Source organism: Anomaloglossus baeobatrachus, chromosome 12, assembly GCF_048569485.1.
Source record: "Anomaloglossus baeobatrachus isolate aAnoBae1 chromosome 12, aAnoBae1.hap1, whole genome shotgun sequence".
Taxonomy (NCBI): Eukaryota; Metazoa; Chordata; class Amphibia; order Anura; family Aromobatidae; genus Anomaloglossus; species Anomaloglossus baeobatrachus.
Genome location: NC_134364.1, coordinates 68,415,225 through 68,431,053, shown reverse-complemented (window position 1 = coordinate 68,431,053; position 15,829 = coordinate 68,415,225). Strand labels below are relative to the sequence as shown.

General features: G+C 52.6%; 1 protein-coding gene across 1 annotated transcript in view; it reads right to left on the bottom strand.

Annotated features, from left to right (window-relative positions):
* Positions 1–2,565, bottom strand: part of LOC142258225 (cholesterol 24-hydroxylase-like) — a 71,946-nt gene extending 69,381 nt beyond the window's left edge. The window contains exon 1 of the mRNA XM_075330735.1: positions 2,412–2,565. Coding sequence (XP_075186850.1) covers positions 2,412–2,548 — 137 coding nt within the window. The 5' untranslated portion in view covers positions 2,549–2,565. The remainder of the gene's footprint in view (positions 1–2,411) is intronic.
* Positions 2,566–15,829: the final 13,264 nt, after the last annotated feature.

Below are 15,829 nucleotides of genomic sequence, written 5' to 3'. Positions count from 1 at the left end.
GCTCAGATCAGTCACTTCAATTGGAACTGAACTGCAGGAACCCGAGAATGGACAGAGTATGTGCACTATGTATATCCAGCCGCTATTGACCCGATATTTAAGACCTATCGTAAGGATAGATATGTCAGTGTCCTAGGAAACCTCTTTAATAATTGATGAATAAAGAGTTGCTTTAAAACACAACTTGAGTGTACCCGGGAGTAGACAGTGTATAAAGCTGTTGTGTTTCTGTACACTATGTATATCCAGCCGCTTCTAAAGCTGCAAATAGCTGATCGGTGATGGTGCCGGATATTCGACCTCCGTTGTCCCGATATTTAAGACCTACCATAAAGATAGATCATTACTGTCTTAGGCCTCTTTCACACGTTCGTGAAAAATCACGCGCGTTTTTCACGGACGTGTCAGAGGTACGTTTTGCCCTCTGTGAGCCGTGTTTATGGACTACGTGTGTTATCCGTGATAACACACGGAGAACGGGAACTTTCTGCTCACCTGTCCCTGGCGTTGCTATCCGTGGTGCTGATCATAGGTCTCCGGTCCTGCCAACTCCCCGCTGCTGCTGCTTCCGGCCGCAGTGAAGTGAATATGCAATGAGCATAATGAGCGGCAGTCTGAAGCAAGTGACAGCAGCGGCAGAGACAGGAGGGCTGGAGAAGGTAAGTAAAGTTTTTTGGTTTTTTTTCTCACAGACACGTCTTTTCTCCGGTGTGTGTCACACGGAACATATCCGTGTGGTCCGTTTGCATTACATGTGACACGTTTGCGTTCCGTGTGACACCCGTGATGCCGGAGAGAAAACGGACATGTTGCCGTGAGAAACACACGGACACACGTAAGTGCGGAATGGACACGAAAATACTTAAGTGTGTCCAAAACCATAGGACTACATAGGTCTACGTGTGTACATGTCTCCGGTACGTGGGAAAACTGCCAAACACATACCGTAGGCACGTACGTGTGAAAGAGGCCTTAGAAAACCTCTTTAATAATTGATGAATAAAGAGTTCCTTTAAAACACCACTCCAGCTGAGTTTTTTGTTCAGGGCTGTAGTGGGGATTTATATGTAAGTCCATCTTGTGACTATACCTTTTGACTTGCTGAAAGTTAGAAGTTACATCACTAACTCCCTATGCAAGTCTATGAGAGCCAGAACAAGGCTCCCATAGAGTTGTGAAAGGCAGAACAAGGCTCCCGTATTGAGTTGTGAAACACCGGAGCAGCCAGAAGATCACAAATCTCTGGAGACCAACTGGAGCGACGGTGATAAAAGATGAAGCAACCAGAGGGCAGGGGACTTAGATTTAAAGAATCACTCCAGCAGAACGATAAAAAAATACACTGGAGTGGTGCTTTAATATTAGAATAAACTGCTTTTTTAACCTTCAGAGGAGATCTCATTTATATGTATAACTACATGTGTGGTCAATATAAAGGACTGGCACATGACTTATTTCTTCCAAAGACAATACTAAGGACCAGGGGGCATACAGTGCGAGTGGAAGAAAAGCGACTCCGGCAGATAAATAGGAAAGGGTTCTTTACAGATAGAGCAGTCAGACTGTGGAATGCCGACCACAAGAGGTAGTAATGGCAGCTACTATAACAGCTTTTATATCAGGGCTGGATGATTTCCTCAGTACACATAACATTGCTGGTTATAAATGATTTAGTGACCAAATGTAGAACTGGTGGAGGAAGGTTGAACTAGATGGACCTAGGTCTTTTTTCAACCTAAGTAACTATGTAACTATGTAACCCAGAAAGATCCATAAAGACAAGTGTCTTTTTACAGCTGAGAGTTTGGCTACTTTATAATTGAGATAGGCAACTGCGATGCCGGTCAAGAATCAGGCTACACAGCGATACGAGTGGTGTGATTTTAAGATTGCGATACAGCAATATGTCCTGCGACCTCCACAACGGCGACATAGAGTTGCAAATGTTTCCAAATTTGTTTGTTTTTCAATAGCCGTTATAAGTTGCACGCAGCATTCTTGTTATAGACTTCAACACAAATCGCTTGCGACTGTGGATATTTTGCAGTTTGGCTGTTTTTTACTAGTGACTTGTCAGCAAGTCACACAATTGCTTTTGTTCAAGTGACTGAGAATTGAGGTGGCATCACTCATGTCACCGTGTTGCAACAGTCTAAAGCCACTGGATCAAATGTACCGGCTGTATATGAAGACGAAATTATTTAGTATACATGGTGTACAATGTACCAATACACCCATATACATACATGGGCGCAGCATAGGCCGTAAATCGCCCATATAGGAGATGGGGATGTGCCTACATCTGACATTTGCACCTGTGAAATCTATATGTTGTCCATGTAAATCGGCAAGCTATTTTTGTCAGCTGCATGTTTTGCTCTGTTTACATGCTCCGTCTCCTAACTCCTTACCTGTCTCTAGGGGCACCAGGGATGTGGTCATACTTCATGTGCATGTAGTAGATGTAGCCACAGTAAAGAAGGAAACAGATGACGACCAGGATCAGGAGCAAAAAAACAGCCCCCAAAATAAAACTCCACACCCCCATGTCTTCTTCTTGTACCAGAACAGGACAGAAGCTGCTTTACTGTAACCCAGAGCAAGCTGTGAGCAGCAGCCTATAGATCAGTCCCCGCGTCCCTCCCTCCAGAAGCACAAGGAGGTGTTTATCACATTCTTGGGCAGAGGCCCTGTACATAAAGGAAAGCACTTATTTCCTAGAAAGAATGAAGCACACAATGATAAATGTTTCCTAAAGAGCAACAATGACACAATTCTGCTGAACGCTTTATTTTTACATTGTTATATAACATTACAGACCCTTTACAAAGTGTACACCCGACATTGTGTAAGAAAAAGAAGGTATTAATATGCGATAATCCAATACTGCTGTCACGATCGGGGGGGTAACAAGCGGGAGTCACACCCCTCCTTTATACCTCCCGAACGACAGACAGAGCACGTGACACGCTCCCTAGCGCCCCTCTTATAGTCAGGCCAATTATTGAATTGCCCGACAATGAGCAAGGAAGCCGCTATTCTACTTATGCCGATGATTGAAGGGTTCCCGGTGAGAGTAGGGTATATATTCCCCCGACCTCCGCAGACGGAATATATAAAAACCTCCCCAAATCTCACTGGCCGCACAACAATGATCCTTGGCATAAACTAGCTGCCACCAACCGTTTTACGGTAACTATTAACCGAGCCCTCAGACGTGGGATTCAAGATCGAGATAACAGAACAGCCCAAGATTAATTATATAATTTAATCGGCCTAAGGCCCGTTTCACACGTCAGTGAAAAACACTGACGTTTTTCACTGCCTTGTAAAACACGCACATGTCCCTCCGTGTACCGTGAATTACACACGTGGGTTGTCTAAGTGCAATCCGGGCTCCGTTCTCCGTGGCCCGTGATTGCACTTAGAAATCAACTCACATGTGCGCGCTCCCGCTCTCCATGGTGCTGATCGCTCCCGCGGTGCAGCATCCAGCCGGCGCTGACCCCTGCAGCAGCTGCTTCCGGGTCGGCTGTGTCGTGCATCATGAATATGCGCGACAGTAATGAGCCGGCTCTGAAGCAGCAAGCAGAACGAGCTGCAGAGAGCGCCGCTGAAGCCGGGTGAGTAAAAATGTTTTTTATTTTAAAAGCACGTTTTTTTCTGGCACGTGTTTCACGGGCCACACCACTGCGTGGTCCGTGGGACATCAGTGATGCCAGAAAAAAATGGACATGTCTCCGTGCGGCAATCACGAACACACGTGAACGCTGCACGGAGACATGGTCAGTGAAACATCACTGACGTGTGAGCAGACCCATTCATTATAATGGGTCTGTGTATGTCAGTGATTCTGGTACGTTTAAAAAAAAGCACAAATGTACCAGAATCACTGACGTGTGAAACAGGCCTAATCCACACTAGAAACTACAATATATACAATAGGGAGTCTACAGAATATACAGTTAGGTCAGAGTACAGTTACGAATAAAGCATGGTTTACAAACAGGCATACAATTCAAGCAGTTACCTTGTGCGTCTGGCCACAGGGGGGCGCTGTAGACCAGGATTCTAGGAACTTTTCCCACTAGTGTATCCACACGTGACCCCCGGCAAAAGAACAAGCTAAAATGTCCGAACTGTGATTATCAACCTGGCCGGATCCCTGTCCCCTCCTACCTTCGTGACCTCGGAGGGAAGCACTGCCACTCCCCCTGTCTTGAGTCAGAGTAATATCCCAGAAGGGACTATTACCCGCAACTCCGGACTGGGAGGTGTCCGGCCATCGGAATCTCATGTGCAATCTGCAACAACTCCGTCCGGAACGGATAGGGTACTACCAACTGTCGGTCCCTGGGCCACGCCTCTGGTGAACCCGGCTGGACCGTGACCCGGTACAGCCGTCCTTGGTCCCAGACCACTCGCTCCGGGTCCGAGGGAGGCTGTGCCGCCTGCTCCTTAAGAGCTTTCAGGCTGTCGTCAGCTTCTAACGCTGCCTGAAAACCCTGACTAGATGTGGCCACAATCGACGAGACTGTCACATCTTCGGTCAGTACCCCGGGACCTGTGTACTGGCCTCCGCCTGACTCGGCTGCCACTTGGTCAGAAGGGGAAGAGCTATCGGACCTCCGGGAGGCCCCTTGGCTTCCAGCACTCCCACTGCGGGTGACAGCGGCCACAGCCGCTGTTACCGTGGGTCGTGCCTGCTCCTCCTCCGTTCCTGACCAAGTCGCCGGTTCAGGCAGACCTACCTGGCTTCCTGACACCCCAGTTGTGGGGGAACCCAGCACCGAGATCTTACCTGGGAGCACTTCCGCTCCTGGGCCAGCCCCAATCTCACCTGCCCATTCCCCCCCCTGCAGCAACAGAACCCCGCTGTGAAATCTCTGGGGACGCCGCATTTGCTGTGGTAGCCCCCATCCCACACACTGGTTCTCCCCCTGCAGTACCCTGCTCTCTGCTTATCCCTGCAGAGGGCAACAGATCCCAGCTCACTGGCTGATCACTTGTAGAGGCATTGTCACGCCCTTCTCCAACCCCCTCCCCTGTCACAGCTGCAGCTGTGTGTGTGTCTATGGTGTCTGTGTAAGCAGAAAAATCAGAGTTCACTCCCTCCTCCCTTACATCATGCATAGATAACACGTCAACATTGTCGGGGGGGGGGATGTCCGTATTGGCTGAAAGATCAGCCCTTGGGGATTCGGGGGCCTCAAACTGGGAGGTTATCCGCCCCAAATCTGTCCCAAGTAACACTTTGGCGGAGATCCGATCAGTTATCCCCACCTCCCTCACCCCTCGTCCTGCGCCCCAGTCCAACTAAAGGCTGGCGACGGGCAGCGCTGGGTCAATGCCTCCAATCCCGGAGACAGCGAGGGTTTTTCCGGGTACCAAGTCTTGGGGGGGACACCATCTCTGTTACGGTTGCTGTGGCTCTGGAGACTATCTTTGGATTTCTTGCTACTGCACATGTGCAAGCGCTGGAGACTAAGTCCTATCTTGGAGCCATTGCACATGTGCGGGTGACATCATCGCTGACACGAGGTCACATGTCTCTGACACCTTCTAAGCTGATTGGCCGCTGGTCATGTGCTTGTGACACGTGGTCACATGTCTCTGACACCTTCTATGCCGATTGGTCGCTGGTCATGTGCTTGTGACGCTTTGCTCGGTGATAGGCCAGCGTGACGTCATTCCTGTCGTTCTGGCAGCGGATTGGCTCTGGTGTCCTCCATCTTGGATGAGGCACAAAGGCTATATAAGACCCTGACGCACGCCGCCCGGCGCTCAGTCCTCTTGGTTCATGCATGAGGGTAGACGCCCTGTGCACGTCCCTCTAGGCATCTCTCTGTCTATGTTAGGTGAGCGCTACCGGCAGGGTAGCGTTCTTATACCTTACAGCTTCGGCTGGAGTCCGTATCCTTACCTCTTAGTGGAGCGGACATAGGCAGGTGCCTGAGGCACATGGTCCGGCTGGGCCTTGTGATTCTACTCGTAGGTGGACGTTGCCGCTAGGGTAACGTTCCTTATACTGCATCTGGCAGTTGTTCGTATCCTCGCACACTAGGGGAGCGAACAGAGGTAGGAGCTTTGTGCGGCTTATGCTGCTGTCTGTCTCTTTTGCACCACTAGAAGAGCGGACCTAGGCAGGTGCCATATCTAGTGGTTCGTGTCCTCACACACCAGTGGAGCGAACGCAGGTAGGAGCTTTGTGCGGCTTACGCTGCTGTCCGTCTCTTTTGCACCACTAGAAGAGCGGACCTAGGCAGGTGCCATATCTAGTGGTTCGTGTCCTCGCACACTAGTGGAGCGAACGCAGGTAGGAGCTTTGTGCGGCTTACGCTGCTGTCCGTCTCCTGGCACCACTAGAGGAACGGACCTAGGTAGGTGCCATTTCACACTCACTGCTTTTGTCTCTGTGATCATTAATAGAGATCATTCCACACACCCTCCAAGTAAGGGAGGAATTGCCTTATTTACTAATTATATTCCTCTGTGAGTTTAACAAAGGTATTGCACTCTGCCATAGTCTGCAGCAGAGTCTTTGCACGGTGGACCCTGACTGTCTGATATTACTTTAGGTTTTATTATCAGACAGCCCCCCGTAACATTAGGACTGAGCCAAGGGTCTGGCAGTTATGGCAGAATATCAGCAGTTACACCGTTACATACAAGTACTTGAGTCGCGGCTCAAGAGTATAGAGGATAAACCTCAGACCATGGTGACATCTGCACATGATCCTCGACTTGCTCTGCCAAACAGATATTCTGGCGATGCCAGATCATGTCGTGGTTTCATTAGTCAGTGTCAGATACACCTAGAGGTCAACTCTTCTCGCTTCTCTACGGAGAGGTCCAGAGTAGGCTTTATCATCTCCTTACTTCAGGACAAAGCCTTAGAATGGGCGACTCCCCTATGGGAGCGCTCTGATGTGGTTACTCTGAGACATCAAAACTTTCTTGATGCTCTTAAGGCGGTATTCATGGGTCCGCAGTTTACCCATGATGCGGCCCTGAGACTCTTAGATCTATCTCAGGGTTCGTTATCCACTAGTTCTTATGCCATTGCTTTTAGAACTCTGGTGGCAGAACTAGATTGGCCAGAGAAGGTGTTGATTCCTATCTTCTGGAGAGGGTTGGCAGGCTATGTCAAGGATGCTCTTGCTACTCATGAGGTCCCTGCTTCTCTGGAGGACTTGATCACAGTAGCAACGAGGATCGACATACGCCATAGGGAACGTAGACTCGAGGTCTCTTCCTCACGCCCTAAGCATCGGGCTATTCCAGTTGTTGAGGCTCCACTACCATCTTCCTCAGCATCTGAAACATCTCCCACTCCTATGGAGTTAGGTCATACGTCCTCCAGACTATGCAAGTCTGGTCCTCCTATATGTTACGTATGTTGTCAGGCTGGGCACTATGCCAACAAGTGTCCTAGCCGTCAGGGAAACTCCCAGGCCTAGTAACCATTAGAGGGGGGTTACTAGAGACGTCTTCTGCACCCTCTAAGTGTAGTATCCCAGGTCAGCTCTCATTCTCTGAGAATACATGGCCTATTATGGCTTTTGTGGATTCCGGAGCTGACGGGACTTTTGTGTCCTCAGGATTTGTAAAGAGACACAATATTCCCTCTATCATGTTAGAGGTGCCTATTCCTGTCCGTGTTGTTAATGGGACTATGTTGTCTGATTCCATTACATTGAGGACAGTTCCCTTGCGCCTTTCCCTGTCTCAGGGTCACATAGAGGAGATTTCTTTTCTTGTTTTGCCTGAGGGTATAGACGACGTCCTTCTGGGTCTCCCATGGCTTCGGACTCATGCTCCTCTAATTGACTGGGAGTCCGACAGCATTATTAGTTGGGGTTCGAAATGTCAGTCCCGATGTCTTCCCTTACCACCTAAGGTCGTTGCGGTTGCATCAACTGATCTCTCTCCCATACCTACACCCTATTTGGATTTCACTGACGTGTTCTCCAAACAGGGTGCTGAGGTTCTTCCACCTCATAGGCCGTATGACTGTGCCATAGACCTTATCCCAGGTTCGGTTCCACCTAAGGGCAGGGTTTACCCCCTGTCAATACCTGAGTCAGAGGCCATGTCGACCTATATAAGAGAGAGTTTAGAGAAGGGGTTAATTCGGAAGTTTGTCTCTCCTGCGGGAGCTGGGTTTTTCTTTGTTCGGAAGAAAGAGGGTGATTTGCGTCCCTGCATAGATTACAGGGGTCTCAACGCAATCACAATAAAGAACAAATACCCGTTACCTTTAATTTCGGAGCTCTTTGACAGACTGAGGGGAGCTCAGGTTTTTACGAAGTTGGATCTGCGGGGTGCGTATAACTTGGTACGAATTCGAGAGGGTGAGGAATGGAAGACCGCTTTTAACACCCGAGACGGTCACTATGAATACCTCATCATGCCTTTTGGTTTATGCAATGCACCCGCAGTATTTCAGGACTTCGTAAACGATGTGTTCAGGGATTTACTGTTATCCTCCGTCGTGGTGTATCTGGACGACATCCTGATTTTTTCTCCTGATCTGGAGACTCATCGTCAGGATGTCGTTCGTGTCCTTTCCCGTTTAAGGGAGCACTCATTGTTTGCTAAACTCGAAAAATGTGTATTCGAGCAGTCATCCTTGCCTTTTTTGGGCTACATTATCTCACAAGAGGGTCTGGCTATGGATCCTGCGAAGCTCTCTGCTGTCCTGGAATGGTCCGAACCTCATTCCTTGAAGGCGGTGCAACGCTTCTTAGGATTCATAAATTATTACAGGCAGTTCATACCCCATTTCTCTACTTTGGTGGCCCCTTTGGTGGCCTTGACTAAGAAAGGTGCTAATCCAAAAGTCTGGTCTACTGAAACATCCCAGGCTTTTGAGGCAGTAAAAAGACACTTTTCAACTGCTCCCGTTCTTCAAAGACCCGATGAGAATGAGCCCTTCCTCTTGGAGGTTGATGCCTCTTCAGTGGGTGCTGGTGCGGTCTTGTATCAAAAGAACGGTGCAGGTAGAAAAAGGCCGTGTTTCTTCTTTGCTAAAACCTTTTCACCGGCAGAGAGAAACTATACCATTGGGGATAGGGAACTGCTCGCCCTGAGACTAGCCTTGGAGGAGTGGCGTCACTTGCTAGAAGGAGCGAAACATCCTTTCCAGGTCTATACAGACCATAAGAATCTGACGTACTTACAAACCGCTCAGCGTCTGAATCCTCGCCAAGCCCGCTGGTCCTTGTTTTTCTCCCGCTTTCACTTCTCCATCAACTATCTGTCTGGGAGTAAGAATAACAAGGCAGACGCCCTGTCTCGCTCTATGGTTTCTACCCAGGAAGAGATTGACGAACCTCGTCTTAAGCCAGCTTTACACCTTACAATTAGGTGTGCGATCTCGTATGCGATGTGACACGCCCAGGTCGCATATGCGATTGAATGAGATTGCACGTAGGTCGTTCATTTGCTGTCACACGTGCGTTAGTAGTCTATGTTAAATTGATCAATTTTATGTGCGATCCTTTAGATCAGGGGTGGGGAACCTCCGGCCCGCGGGCCGCATGCGGCCCGCCATGACCTTTTATGTGGCCCCCGGGCAGATTCCCGGGGGAGGCAGTGCTGGTGCTGTCACCGCAGTTTGCTGCCGCCGGCCCTTTAAATCCACACATTGCTGTTTGTGCTGCAATGTGTTCTCCCGTCGGCCAGTGCCAATTGTGGGCGGGTCCACAGCAGCCTCACAGCTTCCTGCCTTGTGTGTCCGCCCCCTGCCCTCCGGAGATCAGTGCCTGCCTTCTCCTTCTGATGCTGTGTGTCCGGCTCCTGCACTCCGGTGATGTGAGTGCAATGCTGCTGTGAGTCCAGCGCCGACCCTCTGCTGCTATATGCCCTGCCCAATGCTTTGTGCCTCCCCACACCAGTTCTGTAAACCCTCTCCCCCAGAGTTGCATGAAACTCTCAGCGCAGTGTGGCCCCCAATGTCCTGTGTGCACCCCTCCCCCAGTCCTGTGTGCAGCCCCCCCAATGTCCTGTGTGCAGCCCATCACCCAGTAGTCCTGTTTGCACCCCCCCAATCCTGTGTGCACCCCTCCCCCAGTCCTGTGTGCAGCCCCCCAATGTCCTGTGTGCACCCCCACACAATCCTATGTGCAGCCCATCACCCAGTCCTGTGTGCACCCCCCAGTCCTGTGTGCACCCCCTCAGTCCTGTGTGCACCCCCAGTCCTGTGTGCACCCCCAGTCCTGTGTGCACCCCCCCAGTCCTGTGTGCACCCCCCCAGTCCTGTGTGCAGCCCCCCCCAGTCCTGTGTGCAGCCCCCCCAGTCCTGTGTGCAGCCCCCCCAGTCCTGTGTGCAGCCCCCCCAGTCCTGTGTGCAGCCCCCCCAGTCCTGTGTGCAGCCCCCCCAGTCCTGTGTGCAGCCCCCCCAGTCCTGTGTGCACCCGTCCCCCAGTCCTGTGTGCAGCCCCCCAATGTCCTGTGTGCACCCCCAAACAATCCTATGTGCAGCCCATCACCCAGTCCTGTGTGCACCCCCTCAGTCCTGTGTGCACCTCCTCAGTCCTGTGTGCACCCCCTCAGTCCTGTGTGCACCCCCTCAGTCCTGTGTGCACCCCCCCAGTCCTGTGTGCACCCCCCCAGTCCTGTGTGCACCCCCCCAGTCCTGTGTGCACCCCCCCAGTCCTGTGTGCACCCCCCAGTCCTGTGTGCACCCCCCCAGTCCTGTGTGCACCCCCCCAGTCCTGTGTGCACCCCCCCAGTCCTGTGTGCACCCCCCCAGTCCTGTGTGCACCCCCCCAGTCCTGTGTGCAGGCCCCCCAGTCCTGTGTGCAGGCCCCCCAGTCCTGTGTGCAGGCCCCCCAGTCGTGTGTGCAGGCCCCCCAGTCGTGTGTGCAGGCCCCCCAGTCGTGTGTGCAGGCCCCCCAGTCGTGTGTGCAGCCCCCCCAGTCGTGTGTGCAGCCCCCCCAGTCGTGTGTGCAGGCCCCCCAGTGATGTCTGTGCAGCCCCCCCCAGTGATGTCTGTGCAGCCCCCCCAGTGATGTCTGTGCCTCCCCCCCAGTGATGTCTGTGCCTCCCCCCCAGTGATGTCTGTGCCTCCCCCCCAGTGATGTCTGTGCCTCCCCCCCAGTGATGTCTGTGCCTCCCCCCCAGTGATGTCTGTGCCTCCCCCCCAGTGATGTCTGTGCCTCCCCCCCAGTGATGTCTGTGCCTCCCCCCCAGTGATGTCTGTGCCTCCCCCCCAGTGATGTCTGTGCCTCCCCCCCAGTGATGTCTGTGCCTCCCCCCCAGTGATGTCTGTGCCTCCCCCCCAGTGATGTCTGTGCCTCCCCCCCAGTGATGTCTGTGCCTCCCCCCCAGTGATGTCTGTGCCTCCCCCCCAGTGATGTCTGTGCCTCCCCCCCAGTGATGTCTGTGCCTCCCCCCCAGTGATGTCTGTGCCTCCCCCCCAGTGATGTCTGTGCCTCCCCCCCAGTGATGTCTGTGCCTCCCCCCCAGTGATGTCTGTGCCTCCCCCCCAGTGATGTCTGTGCCTCCCCCCCAGTGATGTCTGTGCCTCCCCCCCAGTGATGTCTGTGCCTCCCCCCCAGTGATGTCTGTGCCTCCCCCCCAGTGATGTCTGTGCCTCCCCCCCAGTGATGTCTGTGCCTCCCCCCCAGTGATGTCTGTGCCTCCCCCCCAGTGATGTCTGTGCCTCCCCCCCAGTGATGTCTGTGCCTCCCCCCCAGTGATGTCTGTGCCTCCCCCCCAGTGATGTCTGTGCCTCCCCCCCAGTGATGTCTGTGCCTCCCCCCCAGTGATGTCTGTGCCTCCCCCCCAGTGATGTCTGTGCCTTCCCCACAGTGATGTCTGTGCCTTCCCCACAGTGATGTCTGTGCCTCCCCACAGTGATGTCTGTGCCTTCCCCACAGTGATGTCTGTGCCTTCCCCACAGTGATGTCTGTGCCTTCCCCACAGTGATGTCTGTGCCTTCCCCACAGTGATGTCTGTGCCTTCCCCACAGTGATGTCTGTGCCTTCCCCACAGTGATGTCTGTGCCTTCCCCACAGTGATGTCTGTGCCTTCCCCACAGTGGTGTCTGTGCCTTCCCCACAGTGATGTCTGTGCCTTCCCCACAGTGGTGTCTGTGCCTTCCCCACAGTGGTGTCTGTGCCTTCCCCACAGTGGTGTCTGTGCCTTCCCCACAGTGGTGTCTGTGCCTTCCCCACAGTGGTGTCTGTGCCTTCCCCACAGTGATGTCTGTGCCTTCCCCACAGTGGTGTCTGTGCCTTCCCCACAGTGGTGTCTGTGCCTCCCCACAGTGGTGTCTGTGCCTCCCCACAGTGGTGTCTGTGCCTCCCCACAGTGGTGTCTGTGCCTCCCCACAGTGGTGTCTGTGCCTCCCCACAGTGGTGTCTGTGCCTTCCCACAGTGGTGTCTGTGCCTCCCCACAGTGGTGTCTGTGCCTCCCCACAGTGGTGTCTGTGCCCCCAGCCCCGCGTGTGGTGTCTGTGCCCCCAGCCCCGCGTGTGGTGTCTGTGCCCCCAGCCCCGCGTGTGGTGTCTGTGCCCCCAGCCCCGCGTGTGGTGTCTGTGCCCCCAGCCCCGCGTGTGGTGTCTGTGCCCCCAGCCCCGCGTGTGGTGTCTGTGCCCCCAGCCCCGTGTGTGGTGTCTGTGCCCCCAGCCCCGCGTGTGGTGTCTGTGCCCCCAGTTAATTAATTGCTTCACCCAATATAGCAGGGTCATTTAAACATTGATAATTTTGTGCGGCCCCCGAAGGTTGGTAGAAATTTCCAAATGGCCCCCGACAGAAAAAAGGTTCCCCACCCCTGCTTTAGATCATGTGTTCTGTGACGTATGCATTGGGCACCTTTTTTTTTTTTTTATTTATTGACTTGCCAAGCGTGTGTAATGTGTAAAGATGCGTTTTTACTATGTCATCTGCCATTCAGCGCTGCTACATGGCCGCTGACAGCAGACACAGACAGCCATGTAGCAGCGGTGAATGGCAGATGACAGCAGACACAGAAAGAGCCGCACTGTCAGAATGAACTCGGATGAACCTCACCCGACTTCATGGTCATGCTGCGGCTCTGTCTGTGTCGCGTCCCGATTAGCGGTCACCAGTGAAGGACTCACCGGTGACCGCTAATCTCCTGAGTAACTGAATTGAGCAGCCCTCTCTCATATACTCACCGATCCCCGATCCCCGGCGCTGCACGGCATTCACACTGCTGCGGCGGCTTTTACTATTTTGAAAAAGCCGGCCGCCCATTAAACAATCTCGTATTCCCTGCTTTCCCCGCCCACCGGCGCCTATGATTGGTTACAGTGAGACACGCCCCCACGCTGAGTGACAGGTGTCACACTGCACCCAATCACAGCAGCCGGTGGGCGTGTCTATACTGTGTAGTGAAATAAATAATTAAATAATTAAAAAAAACGGCGTGCGGTCCCCCCCAATTTTAAAACCAGCCAGATAAAGCCATACGGCTGAAGGCTGGTATTCTCAGGATGAGGAGCTCCACGTTATGGGGAGCCCCCCAGCCTAACAATATCAGCCAACAGCCGCCCAGTATTGCCGCATACATTAGATGCGACAGTTCTGGGACTGTACCCGGCTCTTCCCGATTTGCCCTGGTGCGTTGGCAAATCGGGGTAATAAGGAGTTATTGGCAGCCCATAGCTGCCAATAAGTCCTAGATTAATCATGTCAGGCGTCTATGAGACACCTTCCATGATTAATCTGTAAATTACAGTAAATAAACACACACACCCGAAAAAATCCTTTATTAGAAATAAAAAACACAAACACATTCCCTGGTTCACCACTTTAATCAGCCCCAAAAAGCCCTCCATGTCCGGCGTACTCCAGGATGGTCCAGCGTCGCTTCCAGCGCTGCTGCATGGAGGTGACCGGAGCGGCTGCAGACACCGCCGCTCCGGTCACCTCCACACAGCAAATGAAGACAGCCGTGCGATCAGCTGAGCTGTCAGTGAGGTTACCCGCTGTCACTGGATCCAGCGGTGGATGCAGCAGTGGCCGCGGGTAACCTCAGTGACAGCTCAGCTGATCGCGCTACTCACCGCTGCTCCTCTCACCTCCACGCAGCAACTGAGGTGAGTAGCGCGATCAGCTGAGCTGTCACTGTGGTTACCCGCGGCCACCGCTGCATCCACCGCTGGATCCAGTGACAGCGGGTAACCTCACTGACAGCTCAGCTGATCGCACGGCTGTCTTCATTTGCTGTGTGGAGGTGACCGGAGCGGCGGTGTCTGCAGCCGCTCCGGTCACCTCCATGCAGCAGCGCTGGAAGCGACGCTGGACCATCCTGGAGTACGCCGGACATGGAGGGCTTTTTGGGGCTGATTAAAGTGGTGAACCAGGGAATGTGTTTGTGTTTTTTATTTCTAATAAAGGATTTTTTCGGGTGTGTGTGTGTTTATTTACTGTAATTTACAGATTAATCATGGAGGGTGTCTCATAGACGCCTGACATGATTAATCTAGGACTTATTGGCAGCTATGGGCTGCCAATAACTCCTTATTACCCCGATTTGCCAACGCACCAGGGCAAATCGGGAAGAGCCGGGTACAGTCCCAGAACTGTCACATATAATGTATGCGGCAATTCTGGGCGGCTGCTGACTGATATTGTTAGGCTGGGGGGCTCCCCATAACGTGGAGCTCCCCATCCTGAGAATACCAGCCTGCAGCCGTATGGCTTTATCTGGCTGGTTTTAAAATTGGGGGGGACCGCACGTTGTTTTTTTTAATTATTTAATTATTTATTTCACTGCACACTATAGACACGCCCACCAGCTGCTGTGATTGGGTGCAGTGTGACACCTGTCACTCAGCGTGGGGGCGTGTCTCACTGTAACCAATCATAGGTGCCTGTGGGCGGGTAAAGCAGGGAATACGAGATTGTTTAATGGGCGGCCGGCTTTTTGAAAACAGTAAAAGCCGCCGGAGCAGTGTGAATGCCGTGCAGAGCCAGGCCGGGGATCGGGGATCGGTGAGTATGAGAGAGGGGGTAAGAGGGATAGACTGACATGGACAGAGAGAGAGGGACAGAGATAGTGACGGACTGACAGAGATTAGTGAATGACAGACATTGTGAGGCGCTTCAGAACGCAGCTTTTCAGCTGCGCTCTGAAGCGGACCTTTTTTAAGCTGCGGTGCAGACCGCACACCTGCGCACATAGCCTCAGACACCAAAATCGTATGAGGGATGTCACACGTTACAATTGACTAGGTTCATACAACAAAACGTCCAATGTATGAGGAATAAACGACGTGTATGCGATCACCGTATTTTCGTTCAATCTTGATCGCACGTAGGTTTCACACGCAAATACGTCACGAACGATGCAGGATGTGCGTCACTTACAACTTGACCCCGATGACGGATTGAAAGATTTATTGAAGCGTGTAAAGCAGGCATTATTCTTCCCTCCAGGGTTTTTCATACGCTCTCCCCTGTGACGTTAGACCAAATCCCACCGGGCAAGACCTTTGTTCCGCCCTGGATCGACAGAATGATATACTGTCGTGGACCCACACCTCAAAGGTGGGTGGGCATTTTGGTATTAGACGGACACGAGAGTTACTCGAGAGGTGGTATTGGTGGCCACACTTAGCCAGCCACGTCAAGAGATATGTCGGTTCCTGCTACTCGTGTGCTCGCAACCGCCCGTTACGGCAGAGACCGGCTGAGCTCTTGCATCCTTTGCCAGTGCCAGATAGACCATGGGAGGTGGTAGGCATGGACTTTGTGGGTGATCTTCCGTGTTCACAGGGACATAGATTTGTGTGGGTCATTACGGACCATTTCTCCTGGATGGTTCATCTCGTACCGTTATCGAGAATCCCAT